General features: G+C 41.9%; 1 protein-coding gene across 1 annotated transcript in view; it reads left to right on the forward strand.

Annotated features, from left to right (window-relative positions):
- Positions 1–17,243, forward strand: part of vapal (VAMP (vesicle-associated membrane protein)-associated protein A, like) — an 87,943-nt gene that overhangs the window by 30,488 nt on the left and 40,212 nt on the right. The window contains exon 2 of the mRNA XM_060824482.1: positions 10,121–10,273. Coding sequence (XP_060680465.1) covers positions 10,121–10,273 — 153 coding nt within the window. The remainder of the gene's footprint in view (positions 1–10,120; positions 10,274–17,243) is intronic.

Below are 17,243 nucleotides of genomic sequence, written 5' to 3' on the forward strand. Positions count from 1 at the left end.
TGTCATATGACATAATAAATCTGGTATAGATTGTTCCTTGGTCGCTTCCAGAATGTGCTGCTCTAAGAAACTATCTCAAGCATTCTTTAGATTCCTGAATTAGACTAATAATTGGAGTTTAATATGGAAAAGTGTGAGATGATTCACTTTGGAAAGAGTAACAAAAATGCAGAGTAATGGGCTCTTTGTAAGATTCTCGGTAGTATAGATGAGCAGAGAGATCTCTGTGTCCAGCTACATAGATCCTTGAAGGTTGCCACCCAGATTAATAGGGTTGTTGAGAAGGAATACAGTGTGTTAGCTTTAATTGGTAGAGGGATTGAGATCGTAACCATGAGATCATGCTGCAGCTGTACAAAACTGTGGTGCAGCCACATTTGGAGTATTGCGTACATTTCTGGTCACTGCATTATCCGAAGGATGAGGAAGTTTTGAAAAGGGTTCGGAGGAGATTTACTAGGATGTTGCCTGGTATGGAGAGAAGGTCTTATGAGAAAAGTCTAAGGGACTTGAGACTGTTTTCATTCGGGAGGGGAAGGTTGAGAGGCGACTTAGTTGAGACATACAAGATAATTAGAAGGTTAGATAAGTTAGACAGTGAGAGCCTTTTTCTGAGGATGAGGGCTAGCATGAGGGCACATAGCTTTAAATTGAGTGGTGATAGATAAAGGACAGATGTCAGAGGTAGTTTCTTTATTCAGAGAGTAGTATGGACCTGGAACGCACTGCCTGCAACAGTAGTAGACTTGCTGCAAATGTGTTGCTGGTCAAAGCACAGCAGGCCAGGCAGCATCTCAGGAATGGAGAATTCAACGTTTCGAGCATAAGCCCTTCATCAGGAATAAGAGAGAGCAGCCAAGCAGGCTAAGATAAAAGGTAGGGAGGAGGGACTAGGGGGAGGGGCGATGGAGGTGGGATAGGTGGAAGGAGGTCAAGGTGAGGGTGATAGGCCGGAGTGGGGTGGGGACGGAGAGGTCAGGAAGAGGATTGCAGGTTAGGAGGGCGGTGCTGAGTTGAGGGAACCGACTGAGACAAGGTGGGGGGAGGGGAAATGAGGAAACTGGAGAAATCTGAATTCATACCTTGTGGTTGGAGGGTTCCCAGGCGGAAGATGAGGCGCTCCTCCTCCAGCCGTCGTGTTGTTATGTTCTGCCGGTGGAGGAGTCCAAGGACCTGCATGTCCTCGGTGGAGTGGGAGGGAGAGTTAAAGTGTTGAGCCACGGGGTGATTGGGTACCTCCACACACATCATCTATTGCATCCGCTGCACCCGATGTGGCCTCCTCTATATTGGTGAGACAGGCCGCTTACTTGCGGAACGCTTCAGAGAACACCTCCGGGCCGCCCGAACCAACCAACCCAATCACCCCGTGGCTCAACACTTTAACTCTCCCTCCCACTCCACCGAGGTCATGCAGGTCCTTGGACTCCTCCACCGGCAGAACATAACAACACGACAGCTGGAGGAGGAGCACCTCATCTTCCGCCTGGGAACCCTCCAACCACAAGGTATGAATTCAGATTTCTCCAGTTTCCTCATTTCCCCTCCCCCCACCTTGTCTCAGTCGGTTCCCTCAACTCAGCACCGCCCTCCTAACCTGCAATCCTCTTCCTGACCTCTCCGCCCCCACCCCACTCCGGCCTATCACCCTCACCTTGACCTCCTTCCACCTATCCCACCTCCATCGCCTCTCCCCCTAGTCCCTCCTCCCTACCTTTTATCTTAGCCTGCTTGGCTGCTCTCTCTTATTCCTGATGAAGGGCTTATGCTCGAAACGTCGAATTCTCCATTCCTTGGATGCTGCCTGGCCTGCTGTGCTTTGACCAGCAACACATTTGCAGCTGTGATCTCCAGCGTCTGCAGACCTCATTTTTTACTTACAGTAGTAGACTTGCCAACTTTAAGGCATTTAAATGATCATTGAATTGGTATATGGATGAGAATGAAATAGTGTAGGTTAGCTGGGCTTCATATTGGTTCTACAGATTGGCGCAACATTGAGGCCGAAGGGACTGTACTGCACTGTAATGTTCTGTGTTCTCATTGCAATAAGACGTGTCTTCAGTTTAAAAATAAGTTAAAATTAAAAAGATTATTGGCATTCCTTTACCACAAGCACCCAATATTTCTAGCGCGTTTCCTTCATTGTGACTGCTGTGTGAGGCCTTTTGATCATTCCCAGGAGCTAGGACGCAATGGAGGGGACAATGTTTGTGCAGGTGGTGCCAATTAGCAGGCAGCTTTGGCTAAGATTGGTGTCAGGCTTTGAGTGTTGGAGCTGCACTCATCCAAGCAAGTGGGGAGTATTCTGTAATATTCCTGACTTATGCCTTTCAGCTAATGGGAATCAGGAAAGGAGTTATTTGTCGTATGTCTGACCTGCTACTGTAACCACAGTATTATATGGCATGTCCAGTAGAATTTCTGGTCAATAGTAATCCCCAGGATGTTGGTAGTGGAGAATTCTGTAGTGTAATGCCATTGAATGTCAAGGTGTGTGGTTAGATCACCTCTTCATAGAGATAGTTGTAACCTGGCATTTGTGCAGTATGAAGTGATAGTTACTGCTGAACCCAACAAGCAACTGGCAATCCCACTTCATCCTTTGAGTACAATGTTCCTCATTAACCTCATTTTCATTTACCAGCACAAGTCAGTCCCATTATCCTTTGGGTGAAAAATGTTTTCTTCATGGCCACTCTTAAACCCCCTGCCTTTCATCTTAAAATTGTAAGACCTAATTTTATAGACAATTAAAGGGAACAGTTGTTCCCTATCTACCCTGACCATGACCTCAACATCTTGTACACCTCGTTCAGGTCCCTCCCTCAGCCTTATCAACTGTAAAGAAAACAACTGAGTCTCCAAATTCTCTTCATAGTTATAATGTTTCAACCCAGACCACGTACTGGTGAATCCTGTCTGTAGTGTCTCCTGTGCAGTCATATCTCTCGTGTGGCAACCAGAACTGCGTATTGTTCCAGTTGTGGCCTAACTAGAGTTTTATACAGGTGATAATGAGAGAGAAAATCTTGAAACATGCTTTACCACGAGGCACACAGTATTTGGCAAACTGTTGGGACTGAAGGCAGGCAAATCAGCTGGACTAGTTGGTCGGCTTCCAAGGATTTTGAAGAAAGTGGATGCAGAGTTCGTGGAGGCGTTGATCAAAATAGCTCAGGAGTTATTGGATTTATGAAGGATTCCAGTGGATCGGGATGCAGAACGCAGGAATCCAGTTAGCCTAACATTAGCTACAGGATATTATTAAGGAAGAGATAACAGGACGTTTAGAAGAGCTGAACACAATCAACTGATGCAAGGAAAATCCTGTTTGTCTAATTTATTTGGTAACAAGCAGAGATGAGAGAAAAGTATCTGGTAGTTTATAGCACAGTTGAATTTCCCGAAGTCATTAAGTATGGTGACATGTAAAATGTTATTGCTCAAGTTAGGATATTGCCTAATAAATTGATGGAATCTTTGATGCACAACCTAATATGTAAATACAACAGTAAAGATTTTGTAAACCCTCATAAATCACTTGTCAGTTGTGTTCCAGCTGAATGAAAAGCTTTGGCTTTGAATGAAAGGGTTCTAGGTTCAAATCTGATTCTAGGGCTTGAACATAATGTTTAGGGCTGACACCAGTGTCGTATTGAGGAAGCATTTCACTCTCAGAAATACCAGTTTTTGGACCAAGTTTATAAGGGGACGTGGGTTACTGATTGAGACAGCATTCATTGCCTAATCCTAATTGCCCGTGAAAGGAGAGGTGAGCTGCCCTGTTGAAATGCAGGAGCCCATTTGGTGGAGGTACATCTGTAGTTCTGTTAGGGCAGGAGTCTGCGTGCATGGGTGTAAAAGATCACAAGCACTACTTCGAAAAAGAGCAACTGCATTATTCGTGGTGTCTTGGCCAATATCTCTCAATCAACGGGGCCAGCAAACAGATGATATGACTTATCACATTTGTGGAAGTTTGCTGAGTGCAAATTAGTTGTTGTGTTTCCTGCATTATAACAGTGACTACACGTACGTGGCTGTAAAATGCTTTGATGACTGTTGACATGAAAAGTGTTATATATTTAAATTTTTAATTGCTTTAATTGTAGAATTGTAACCAATTCTTGGCAGCACACCTGTGTGGGGAAGTAAAGACCTTAGGTAAAAATGAGATGGATTACAACAGTGCCGAGGTGACCGAGCTGTTTGGATGTTTACAAGGTCACGGAGAGATTTAATAGTGCTGAATGTGGAGCCTGGATGTCTCTAATTCTGTAACATAGTACAGGTTTAGATAATTGATATAAAATAAAGAGGGAGCTGGTGAGAATTTATTTGACACTTGGTTCTGATTTGAAGTGTACTGTATGAAATGCTGATGAAAGCATATTCAGTAGTATCTTCAAACAGTGAATTATATATATTTGTAAAATAACAAATTGCTTGGCTATGGGTAAAGATAAGTGGAGTGGGACTATTTGGATAGCTTTTTCAAGGAGCTGGCCGGGCCATGAGAAGCTAAGTGGCTTCTTGTGCCCCATGATTCGTGGGATTGCATTGTAAATTGAATTCCATTGAATTAACGTTATAGGTATTCTTGATCAAGCTGCCCAGGAATGTTTGAGACTCCTGGAGCAGGTGGCTCTTGAACCTGGGCTTTCTTGTCCCAGAGGCAGGGACATCACAACTGTATCATAAGACCCTTTGGAATTCACAGGATAAGCGATAGCCAATTACTTCTGATTTTAAATATTTAAACAAATTACCCTTAAACTGACTAGATTAGATTAGACCACCCAGTCCACACCGACCCTCTGAAGAGCAACCCACCCAGACCCATTTCCCTCTGACTAATGCACCTAACACTATGGATAATTTAGCATGGTCAATTCACCTGACCTGCACAACTTTAGACTGCTTGAGGCTACCACCTAAAAGGTAAGTTTGAATTTTTTAAGTTATTTTTGGCTGGGAGGCTGATGGGTTGGGGTGGGTGTATGAGAGGTGTGAAGCAAGTATAAATATGTTACTCCCAGATTGAATTTTTAACTGCTTTTGTATAGGTCCCCTTAGTTAGCTGGGTGATGTTTGTAATGCAGAATGATGCTGATATTAAGGATTCAATGCATGCACTGTCTTAGGTTATCATGAAAGGTCCCATCTTCTCAACATTCCCCTTGCCTGAGGCTTGGCGACCCTCTGGTTAAACTCATCACCATTCATCTTTTTCTAATCAGAAAGCAGCCCTCTGGTTCTCGGAGACTATAAAAATTTACCTTAGTGCCATAATAGAGATGCAGGTTTTTTTCAAGTGTGCTGTGCAAACTCCAAAATAGTACATTTCTGCTTATGTCTTTGTTTCTGTTCACTGGATTATTGCAAATTTGAGCTGCATGTATGTTATGTTTCATTGGGATGGCTAAACGGCCTCCTCCTGCTCCTTGCTCTAAGAAATCTACAAAAAAACGGACAGATAACCAAAGCGGACCTACGAAGAATGAAACCGGAAAGCAACAACACCCCCAGATTCTACGGACTACCCAAAGTACACAAACCAGACATCCCACTCAGACCCATAGTATCACTACCAGGGACACCAGCATACAAACTGGCCAAAGAACTACAACAGAAACTGAAACACCTGGGCAGCGGATCCAAACACTCCATACAATCAACACAGGAATTCTTGGACACCATCAGGAATACACACATAGACAAAGAAGAAACCATGATCTCATTCGACGTGACGGCACTGTTCACTTCGATTGACAAAACCCTAGCCAGAGAAACAATAGCCAACCTACTGGACGTACATAACAGAAACCAGGAGGCGGAACCTATCAACAAAGACGGCATACTTAAACTACTGGACTTATGCCTCCCTACACACTTTACATTCAACAATCAGATAAATGAACAAATCAACGGAACACCCATGGGATCACCAATCTCGGGACTCATAGCAGAGGCAGTTATGCACAGGTTAGAACAAACAGCCCTACCACAAATTCAACCCAAACTCTGGGTCAGATATGTCGATGACACTTTCGTAATCATCAAAAACACGGAAATAGAAAAAACACACCGGATCATCAACGCCACACTCACAGGCATCCGATTCACGAGAGAAGTAGAAAAGGATAGCCAACTCCCATTCCTAGACGTGATAGTACAAAGAACACCGAACGGAGAATTCACCACAAGGGTACACAGGAAAATAACACACACAGACCAAGTCCTAAACTATGAAAGTAACCACCCCAACACACACAAACGAAGCTGCATCAGGACACTATTCAAAAGAGCTACAACACACTGCAGTACACCAGAACTGCAAAAAGAGGAAGAGGAATACCTATACAAGGTATTCGCCAAAAACGGATACCCGCGCAACTTTATCAACAGATGCCTAAGAGATAGACCATGGAACGAGGACATGCCACAACCAAAAGGACTAGCCACACTACCATACATCAGGAGCGTTTCAGAACTGACAGCCAGACTACTGCGACCCCTAGGACTCATAACGGCACACAAACCAACAGCCACGCTCAGACAACAACCTACTAGAACAAAGGAGCCAATACCCAACATGAGCAAAACTAATGTAGTTTATAAAATACCATGCAAGGACTGCACAAAACACTATATAGGACAAACAGGAAGACAGCTAACAATCTGCATACATGAACACCAACTAGCCACGAAACGACACGACCAGCTATCCCTAGTAGCCACACACTCAGACAACAAGCAACATGAATTTGACTGGGAAAACACTGCTATCATAGGGCAAGCCAGACAGAGAACAGCCAGGGAATTCCTAGAGGCATGGCATTCATCCACAAACTCCATCAACAGACACATCGACCTGGACCCAATATACCAATCACTACAGCGGACAGCTGAAACTGACACCCGGAAGCGGCAAGGACAGACCACTATAAATACCGGAAGAAACATCAAAGAAGCCTTCGCAGGAGGCTCCACAGCACTGATGATGTCTCCTAGCCAGGGGACGAAACGTTTGCAACAAAAACTTCCAGCTCGGCGAACAGAACCACTACAACAAGCACCCGAGCTACAAATCTTCGCACAAACCTTGGCAAAAGTGAGGACAGCAGATGCTGGAGATCAGAGTCAAGATTAGAGTGGTACTGGAAAAGCACAGCAGGTCAGGCAGCAACCAGGGAGCTGGGAAATCGATGTTTCAGGCAAAAGCTCTTCATCAGGAATTCACTCGTTCCTGATCAAGAGCTTTTGCCTGAAACATCTATTTTCCTTCTCCTTGGATGCTGCCTGATCTGCTTTGCCTTTCCAGCACCACTGTAATCCCTATTCCTGCTCCTTGTTTCTGTGTCTCTGAGCTTCTGCCACATTTGTGCCACATTCAGACTATACTTCACATTGCCTAAATATAACCTACTTTTGCTGGTCTGCTCAAGTTCTCGTCCATGCTGCTACCTCTGGGGTTGAATATTCCTGCACACTCCCAACTGGACTCCTACCTTGCTCTATCCATAAATTTGACACTGACACACTTGACCACTCCTCTTGAAACTTGACTTCTAAGTCAAATTCACTTATTATCCCTATTCCCACTGACCTATGTTTATTCCCATTTGAGCAATGGCTGGATTTTCAAATTCTTAACTTTGTTTTTAAATCCCTTCAAATTCTTCCTCTCACATTACAACAGGGCTTCCCAGGGTTGCGATTAGAGCTCAACGTGCATTTGTGAGCTATGATTCAACAGTGGCCACTGTGGAAGTTTGACAGTTAGACCTCCATTCTGAACAAAACCGTTCCTGCTCTTCAGTTGTCATAGAGGGGTCATATGCTTTGGCATTTACTCCTGAAAGCTGTCTGGCTCTCAACCTATCTTTTCTCCTTGCAAATATATCTTAAAACTGATCCTGTTGTCTAAGATTTTGGTCATCTGCTGTACTCCTTTGTTGGATATTTTGGTTTCAAATTTTAATGCTCTTGAGAAGAGCCTTAGGATGTTTTATTATGTGAAAGGAAAGTTTATTTAGAACACTGTAGTTCATATTCCCAAATTAAGAGAAGAGCTCATGTTCTTGAATTCATGTAACAGAGTAAAATCATCGAATTATTGAATGTATGTTTGGTTGGCATGCAGGAGCTGCAGCTTCTCAATTGTTTTTGCATTTGGAGATCTCTGTTCCTTCTTAATCTTTCCTCCATCTGTTAGTAAAATCTGTTAGTGACATAAATCTGCTGATAATTCAATGTTTGCTGGAAAATGGAAATTATATAGTACGGTATTTAAGTAGTGTAATTTAGGATGAATAGTTCTGAAGTGTCATTGGACCTGAAATATTAATTCTGCTTTCTTTCCACAGACGCTGCCAGACCTGTTGAATATTTCCAGCTACTTGTACTAGTGTAATTTAGGGTTTTTGTTTCATACAATGATGGGGAAAATTGCCCATTATCACCCAGTCTGACCTCAGTAGTTGACCAATACATGCATCTTTATGATGGTTGTGGTTCAATTTCAGATTTTTACCCAGCTATTTTAAATCTAGATTCTGATAAACCAGGTGCTAAATTCTAGTTACCAACTAATCAATAATTAAAATGTTGATCCCTCCTATTCTTATTACCATCTGTACACTTCATGGAAATTAACTTGATTTTCATCTTGAGCTGATGTGTTATCTACATTTATTTAAATTATCAACTTGCATTGCTCCTAACAACAGTAATTCTATATTTGATCCTTAAGTGACATGGCTATATTGTAAGGAAAAAAACTATCTTGATCATATCATTGTTGGTTGTCTGTTGTGCAAATTCTCACATGGGCCTGAGGCTCCTATTTTTGAAAAGTGTTTGGTCAAACCCTAGTTCTTGTGGAATAGCAAAAACTGTCTCAAAATCAGGTGAAGTAGGATGTTTTGTGATGCAGCTAGGCATTTGGCTTTGTGAGTGGTATTTTCCACCAGTAGCATATTCCCCCGGTATAAGTCAATTTACCACATAATTGAATAATGTCTACAAATGTTGGTGTTGGTACAATGCTAGCTAGTTAAGTCTTGTGTTGCAATGATTATCTTATTGAATTGAGTAGCATCTTCCTTTGGTTGGTTGTAATGGTAGCATTGGACTGTACTGAAGGAGACCCTATACCCCAAGCACTGCAGCAATTTACGATAGCAGCTCACAGTAGTCATCTCCAGTGCAATTGGGATGGGCACAAACTGCTGACCTATCCAGCAATGCACATGTGCCTGGAATTTTTTTAAATATCTGGTGTTAGATCTGATTTATGTAATTAAATAGCACTTACTGAAAAATGCTGTGCACTAACAGTCTCAGTAACACTAATTTGTCTGTTGAGCATGTGGTGACTTAGTTACATCGATTGTAGTGGCATACATTCATTCACAGACGCCTGTTCTCTGCAAACCAAAGAGATATATTCAAAACTGTGTACTTCTTCTGAATTGCTAAGAGTTTGAGAGTCAATAATTCCCTATTGCTTAATCCATGGCAATGTCTTGGCCAATTACAGTCAATTTGCAAACCAATCGGCACCATCTCCTGTAGTTTAGATTGTTATCATTTGAAATTTACCATTCTTGGGTTTGTCTGATAGTGCAAGATGGAAAGCTTCATGAACATGCTTCTTTTCAGAAATGATACAAGTCTACATGTCGAAGGTCTATGATTTAAGATATTTGACACAAGAAGCAACGGAGACCTGACAAATCTTTTTCAATGCAGTGGGTGGTTGGGATCTGGATTGCATAGCCTGAGTGCAGTTGGGACATATTCAGTTAAGGCATTAAGAAGCAATTGGATTCTTATCTGTAAAGGAAGGGAAGAAGCATTGAGAGAAGGCAATTGCTCCTCCAGGATGAGCAAAATGGCTGAGTCTTAAGCTGTACCAATGGCACGATTCTGAGATTCTCCAATTCTAAAATTAAAACTCTGCCCTGTCTTTCTGATAAATTGGCTTGAGTTGAAAGTGTGAATTTGTTGAAGGCGTATCCGTAGTTATACAGAATTGAAATTGCTTGTTTACAACGTTTGAATAGACAAGTTTGTCCTTTTTAAATGGACTTTTAAAAATCTCTCTCTGCAGGTCCATTTACAGATGTCGTGACTACAAACCTCAAATTGAAAAATCCAGCAGATAGGAAAGTATGCTTCAAAGTGAAGACCACAGCACCACGCCGGTACTGTGTACGACCTAACAGTGGGATTATTGATCCTGGAACAACGGTTACCGTTTCTGGTAAGAATAATGGGAAAGTTAGGTGGGATTCAACTAAATCTAAGATCAAATTATTAGTTTTAACAAATGTTTCACTGAAAACTATTTCTTATTAGAATTAGTTGGAAATGTGTTGTTGGTTTAGTGTACACAATACAATGAGTGCATTTGTTGATTAATATTGCATGCATGCAACCAAGTGCTTGTAACTTGAGATTCATATCTATGTGCTGAGTATGGCAGTGTTCATAAATGTATGATTATGTTCCCATGACTTAAACTGTAAATAGTAATGAGTACTGTACTAAAATAGGAAGTATCTGGCTTTTAATAATTTTGCAGGCAGAGTTACTGGAGATCATCTAACTTTTTGCAAGGGGTTCAACTTGGATATTTTTAATGTGACTCTAAGTAATTTCAGCCTTAGTCATGTACCCAAGTATATGTTGCACTAGAGGGAGTGGATGTGGTGCCAATCATTTTGTGTTAGATAATGTCAAACTTATTGAGTGGTGTTGAAATTGAACTCGTCCAGGCAAGTGAGTATTCCATTACATTCCTGGTTTGTGCCTTATTGCTAATGGACAGAGGAGTCAGGAGGTGAGTTATTTTCTGCAGGATTTCTAGCCTATGACCTGCTATCATAGCCACAATATTTACATGGGTAGATAGTAATCCTGACATGTAATTAGTGGGAGATCTAGTGATGGCATTATTACTGAATGTCAAAGGTAATGATTCAATCGTCTTTTATTGGAGATGGTCGTTGCCAAGCATTTGTACTGGAACAGCTTCTCATAGGGGTATAATAAGTTCTGAGCGCAAGTCCTTCAGTACTATTGCTGAAATGTTGTCAGGGCCCATAGCCTTTGCAGTATCCAGAGTCTCCAACCATTGTTGAATGTAAAGTGTGTACCAGGCATACTTAAACTACTGGACTTGTGCCTCTCTACACACTTTACATTCAACAATCAGATATACGAACAAATCAACGGAACACCCACGGGATCACCAATCTCGGGACTCATAGCAGAGGTAGTTAGGTTAGAACAAACAGCCCTACCACAAATTCAACCCAAACTCTGGGTCAGATATGTCGATGACACGTTCGTAATCATCAAAAACACGGAAATAGAAAAAACACACCGGATCATCAACGCCACACTCTCAGGAATCCGATTCACGAGAGAAGTAGAAAAGGATAGCCAACTCCCATTCCTAGATGTGATAGTACAGAGAACACCGAACGGAGAATTCACCACAAGGGTACACAGGAAAATAACACACACAGACCAAGTCCTAAACTATGAAAGTAACCACCCCAACACACACAAACGAAGCTGCATCAGGACACTATTCAAAAGAGCTACAACACACTGCAGTACACCAGAACTGCGAAAAGAGGAAGAGGAACACCTATACAAGGTATTCGCCAAAAACGGATACCCGCGCAACTTTATCAACAGATGCCTAAGAGATAGACCATGGAACGAGGACATGCCACAACCAAAAGGACTAGCCACACTACCATACATCAGAAGCGTTTCAGAACTGACAGCCAGACTACTGCGACCCTTAGGACTCATAACGGCACACAAACCAACAGCCACGCTCAGACAACAACTTACTAGAACAAAGGAGCCAATACCCAACATGAGCAAAACTAATGTAGTTTATAAAATACCATGCAAGGACTGCACAAAACACTATATAGGACAAACAGGAAGACAGCTAACAATCCGCATACATGAACACCAACTAGCCACGAAACGACACGACCAGCTATCCCTAGTAGCCACACACTCAGACAACAAGCAACATGAATTCGACTGGGAAAACACTACTATCATAGGGCAAGCCAGACAGAGAACAGCCAGGGAATTCCTAGAGGCATGGCATTCATCCACAAACTCCATCAACAAACACATCGACCTGGACCCAATATACCAACCACTACAGCGGACAGCTGAAACTGACACCCGGAAGCGGCAAGGACAGACCACAATAAATACCGGAAGAAACATCAAAGAAGCGCTTCGCAGGAGGCTCCACAGCACTGATGATGTCTCCTAACCAGGGGACGAAACGTTTGCAACTAAAACTTCCAGCTCGGCGAACAGAACCACTACATCTATTTTAATTCCTTTTTCCCCTTTCTAACATTTTGTCCAACTGAGTGACTTGTTCACCCATTTCAGAATGCAGTTAGCAGTCAATCACAATGGTAAGACCATAAGAAACAAGAAACAGGACTAAGCTGTTTTGTTTGTTTAAAACTTGGCAGTTGACCCAGCTAATTTATTCAAAGAATATCCACTATACACCTATAGTTATAGTCTGGGCTACCTACTTAATATTTCGAGGGGTCTGGCTTAGTCCGTAACATCCTTCAACAGAATAAATGCAAAACTTTCCTTAATGTCACCGTATTCAAATTAGTACAGGCTTTTCAAAATAATTGACATATAACTCAACACCACTTTTAAAAATTGGTAACATCACTACCAATGCATTCCTGTTGCATAATCATTATGCTTAAACATTTTAAACAAGCAGATACCACTGTTTTTAGTGCATTCTTGATTTACTTCAAACGACTAACACACCACTGGGAAGTTCACCTCCAAGTTGTGTACCATCGTGATATGGCAATCTGTCCTGAGCAGTTGTGGGAATAGTTCCCACACATTGCCTGAAGAATAATTCATTTGGAGCAAACTTATCTGGTTTCAGTCAGAGAAACTGTGGCTGTAAATAGAGGACAGAGGCTGAATGTTCTGCAGTTGGAAACTTTCAGTATTTATCAATACCTGTTCTCCATCTGCAAGGCATAAGTCAGGAGAATTGTGGATTTCTCGCCATTGGTCCATATGCTTTTGGTTCCAGCAACATTGACGTTAAGCTCCATGCAGGGCGAAGCAGCCCACTTGATTGGTACCCATCCACTATTTTAAACATGGGCTCCCTCTACCATTGCTGTACCCTAGCTATGTATGGGTTACCTACAGTTTGCCTGCACCATTTTGTAAAAGCTTCTTCTAAACCTTGTACTTCAGAAGATCAATGGTGACAGATGCATGGGAATAGCACTCCTACAATTCCCCTGCAAGTTGTATACCATCCTGACTATCTGAACTGCATTCATCACCCTGTCAGTTTCTAGGAAATCTTTCTTTAGCAGCTCCATAGGAGAACCTCTTGCACATGAATGCCATCAGTTCAAGAGATTTCTCACCACCACCTCTTGAGCGTCAGTAGCAATACATTATAAATGTTGGCCCAGCCTGTGACAGGTGCCCACATCCCATTGATGGAAAAACACATTCCGTTTGCCTTTGAGTTTTTCAAAAGTGTGCACTTGGAATGATAACTGTTGCTTTTACCATAATTTGAATTGAAATATGCATGAAAACGGAGTACTGTCACTAAGAGTTTAATAGTAGAAAGCACTAAATATCTAATAGAAGAACTAAAATTGCTGCAAGTACTCAGCATATCTGATCATTTATATCAGAGAAAGACAGAGTTCCTGTGTCAGTGATCTTTTATCAGACATGTCAAAACTGAGATTGCTACATTTTTGTTTCAATCATTGAAGTATGAAACCAAGACATCTGGATGGTGTTAGAATGTTGATCAAGCCTGTCCCACCATTCAATTGAGGATTGTCTGTACCTTTTCCCATGTTTCTTTGTTCACAGGAAGGTTATCTTTTGACTTCATTTTCATTTACTTAATAAAATTGGTGGCTCTTTAGATTTATATTAAAATATTTTGCTGTCTGACAGAGATAAAAGTTAATTTAACTGTGCTAAAATCAACCAGGTGATAAATTTTAGTTATTCAGGTTTCTTGCTGAAATCGCAAGTTTGTGATGAAAGTTTTCATGCCATCCAGCTTGAAATTCTTAACTTCCATACGACAAAATTTAAGAACTGAAGATTTTCATAATGGGAGGTTTGGCAATTCAAGTGAAATGATCCAGCATTAGAGTCAGAGGTCATTGTGGCATTCGTTCTTAAGAGCATCAGTTCCATAGCCTCTCTCAATTCTTGTCACCTTTGGATTATTTTCCTCAAATATCCATCTAGTTTCCTTGTGAAATCAATCATTCTGCTTCTGAGAATGTGTGTAGGATATAAACAAGCAGGGAAAGAGTTAATTTCTGAGTTTTGTGCACCAGGAGGTTCAGCTGAGCATGACTCAGATCAGATAAGGATTTGCAGTTAACAATGGGGTGGTCGAGGCAAGGGGAATGGGTTAACAAGGTAGAAAAGTAGTCATTATGTAGAGCTATTTAACAATATGAGGTCAGTTTAACAAGTATTCATTGTGTAACAGCAGATGGCTTAATCTTTACTATTGACGCTTGCTGATTGTTACAATCAACCAATCAATATGCACAAAGTTAAAAATCATGCAACACCAGGTTATAGTCCAACAGGAAGCACACTAGCTTTCGGAGCGACGCTCCTTCATCAGGTGATAGTGGAGGGCTCGATCGTAACACAGAATGTATAGCAGAAATTTGCAGTGTGATGTAACTGAAATTATACATTGAAAAATTAGTTGTCTGTTAAGCCTTTCATCTGTTAGAATGCAGTGATAGTTTCATTTCTTTCATGTGTAAATCACAAAACCCTTCTTTTTAAAGTTGCATTCTTGGGTTAGCTGCTAACAATGGTGATAGCTAGACAATATGTTGAAGGTGTTAGCCCCCTGTGTTCTCTGTCTATGACCTGATGTTCAGATTGATTCTAATCTAATAAGTGAGATAACAGTGTTTAACATAAATTGCTCCAGTTTATGAGCTCAGAGTTCTACATGAATATATGCAGTTTTTGAGCAAAGTGCAATGTAACTCTGCAATACAAATTCACCACACAAAATATATGTGTGCATGTGGATTTTTGTCTGTGTGAGGTGGGGGTTGTGAGTGTGAGAATGTGTGTGTAGTGGGTGCAGAGTGTCTTAAGTCTGCGAGAGGGTGTGTGTGTCTATAAGGGTGTGTGTGTGGGCGTCTGTGTGCGTGTCTGTGTGTACCTGTGTCCGTGTGTGTGTGTGTGTGGGTGTGTGTAGGAATAGGTGTGTGTGTGTGTGTAGTGCAATGGTGATCACCTGTAATGTGACATGAACCCAAGGTCCCGGTTGAGGCCCTCCCTATGGGTACCAAACTTGGCTATCAGCCTCTGCTCGGCCACTTTTCTCTGCTGCCTGTTCCGAAGTCCACCTTGGAAGATGGTCACCCGAAGGTCCGAGGCTGAATGTCCTAGACCACTGAAGTGTTCCCCAACTGGGAGGGAACCCTCCTGTCTGTTGATTGTTGTGCGGTGCCCATTCATCCGTTGTCGTAGTCTTTGCTTGGTATGTATGTTGTCTTCTCTGGATGCTCCTCCCTGTAAAATGACTATATAATTCATGAAGAAACCACTGTTCCAGAGAAGACAGTGAACTCCTGTCTCTGTGCACATGGGCAATCGTCTCTCCCTCCAGGGCACAGAATAAAGGTGAAGGAGGTAAAGCACTACTGTGTCTCTGAGTGTTTTACTTCGACAGAGGAGGGAAACAGGGTGTCACTTCCATCACCTTTGAAGGCTGTGCCTTGCAGGTCATTTTCATTTCCTATGTCATTATTCCTCATATCCTCTCCAGCATATGCCCCAAAGGAATAATACTGTATCTCCTCGCCCTTTTGTGGGATATGGGTGTTTATAATCAAATTTTTCCCATTTTTAATTGCTCTTGAACGGAGTGCCTTGCTAAACTATTTCAGAGACTGTTTAAGTGTCAGTTATATTGCTGTATAGCCAGACCAAGCAAGTATGGCAGATTTGCTGCCTGAAAGACAAAAGTAGATTTTATGATAATTGATATTTTCATGGTGAGCGTTACTGAGACTTGATTAGATTCGATTCCCTACAGTGTGGAAGCAGGCCCTTCGGCCCACCCAGTCCACACTGACCGTCCGAAGAGTAACCCATCCAGACCCATTTCCCTCTCAAAGATGCACCTAACACTGGTCAATTTAGCATGGCCAATTCACCTGACCTGCACATCTTTGGACTGTGGGAGGAAACTGGAGTACCCGGAGGAAACCCACATGAGGAGAATGTGCAAATTCCACACAGGCAGTCACCCAAGGGCTGGAATCAAACCTGGGACCCTGGTGCTTTTGCAAGCAGTGCTAACCATTGAGCCACTGTGCTGCCACTTGCTTTCAATTCCAGATTTTTAATTAACCAAATTTAAATTCCACCAGTTGCCTTCCTGAAATTTGCAACTGTATACCTACAGTAATAGTTTACTGCACCATCTCCCCAAATAAGAATAGTTTCTCTTAAGCCTGTATCAATTTACTCTTAAGGTCCATTCTGTCCCACCTATTGATTTGCACTCCATCCATGATCTTAGTATTCCCACTTGAGAGATTTTGTCAGCATCCTCTTCCTTTCTAAACAATATTAAAAATTATTAATCAAGTATAATAACCCTGCTCTGCAGTGAAGCATATATCACCTTTTTTGTTCATAAGCCCAACTGTCTCCCTAACAATACTTTGTTGGGTTTCCTGCCAAACTGTTCTTATTTTCAATCTTTGCCAGTCTTATTTTCCACTTCTATTTCTCCCCACATTGTATTTGGCCTGACTCTCACTTGAAGAATTTACCCAACATGCATCTTACAAAGTCTTTATTTTCATTTCACCATAGTCTCTATTTCTGCATGTCGTCTTTGGAGCTCTGGCTTTGGTTCCATTTCACTCTTATTGGAATGTATCTCATCTGTGCCTTTTTCAAAGATCTTTCATTCTTCTGTTTAATTTTTCCTGTCAGTGTCTGGTATCAGTTTACTCTAGCTAGGTACCCTCTCTCCCATTCAAGTTCACCTTCCAATTTTCAGCTATATATTAAATGTTCTCTATTGCTAGCCTAAACCTTCTTGCAATGATCACTCTCGTCTTTTCCCACAGATATTTTGGTCCACATGGTGT

The sequence above is a fragment of the Hemiscyllium ocellatum genome, chromosome 4, assembly GCF_020745735.1.
Source record: "Hemiscyllium ocellatum isolate sHemOce1 chromosome 4, sHemOce1.pat.X.cur, whole genome shotgun sequence".
NCBI lineage: Eukaryota > Metazoa > Chordata > Chondrichthyes > Orectolobiformes > Hemiscylliidae > Hemiscyllium > Hemiscyllium ocellatum.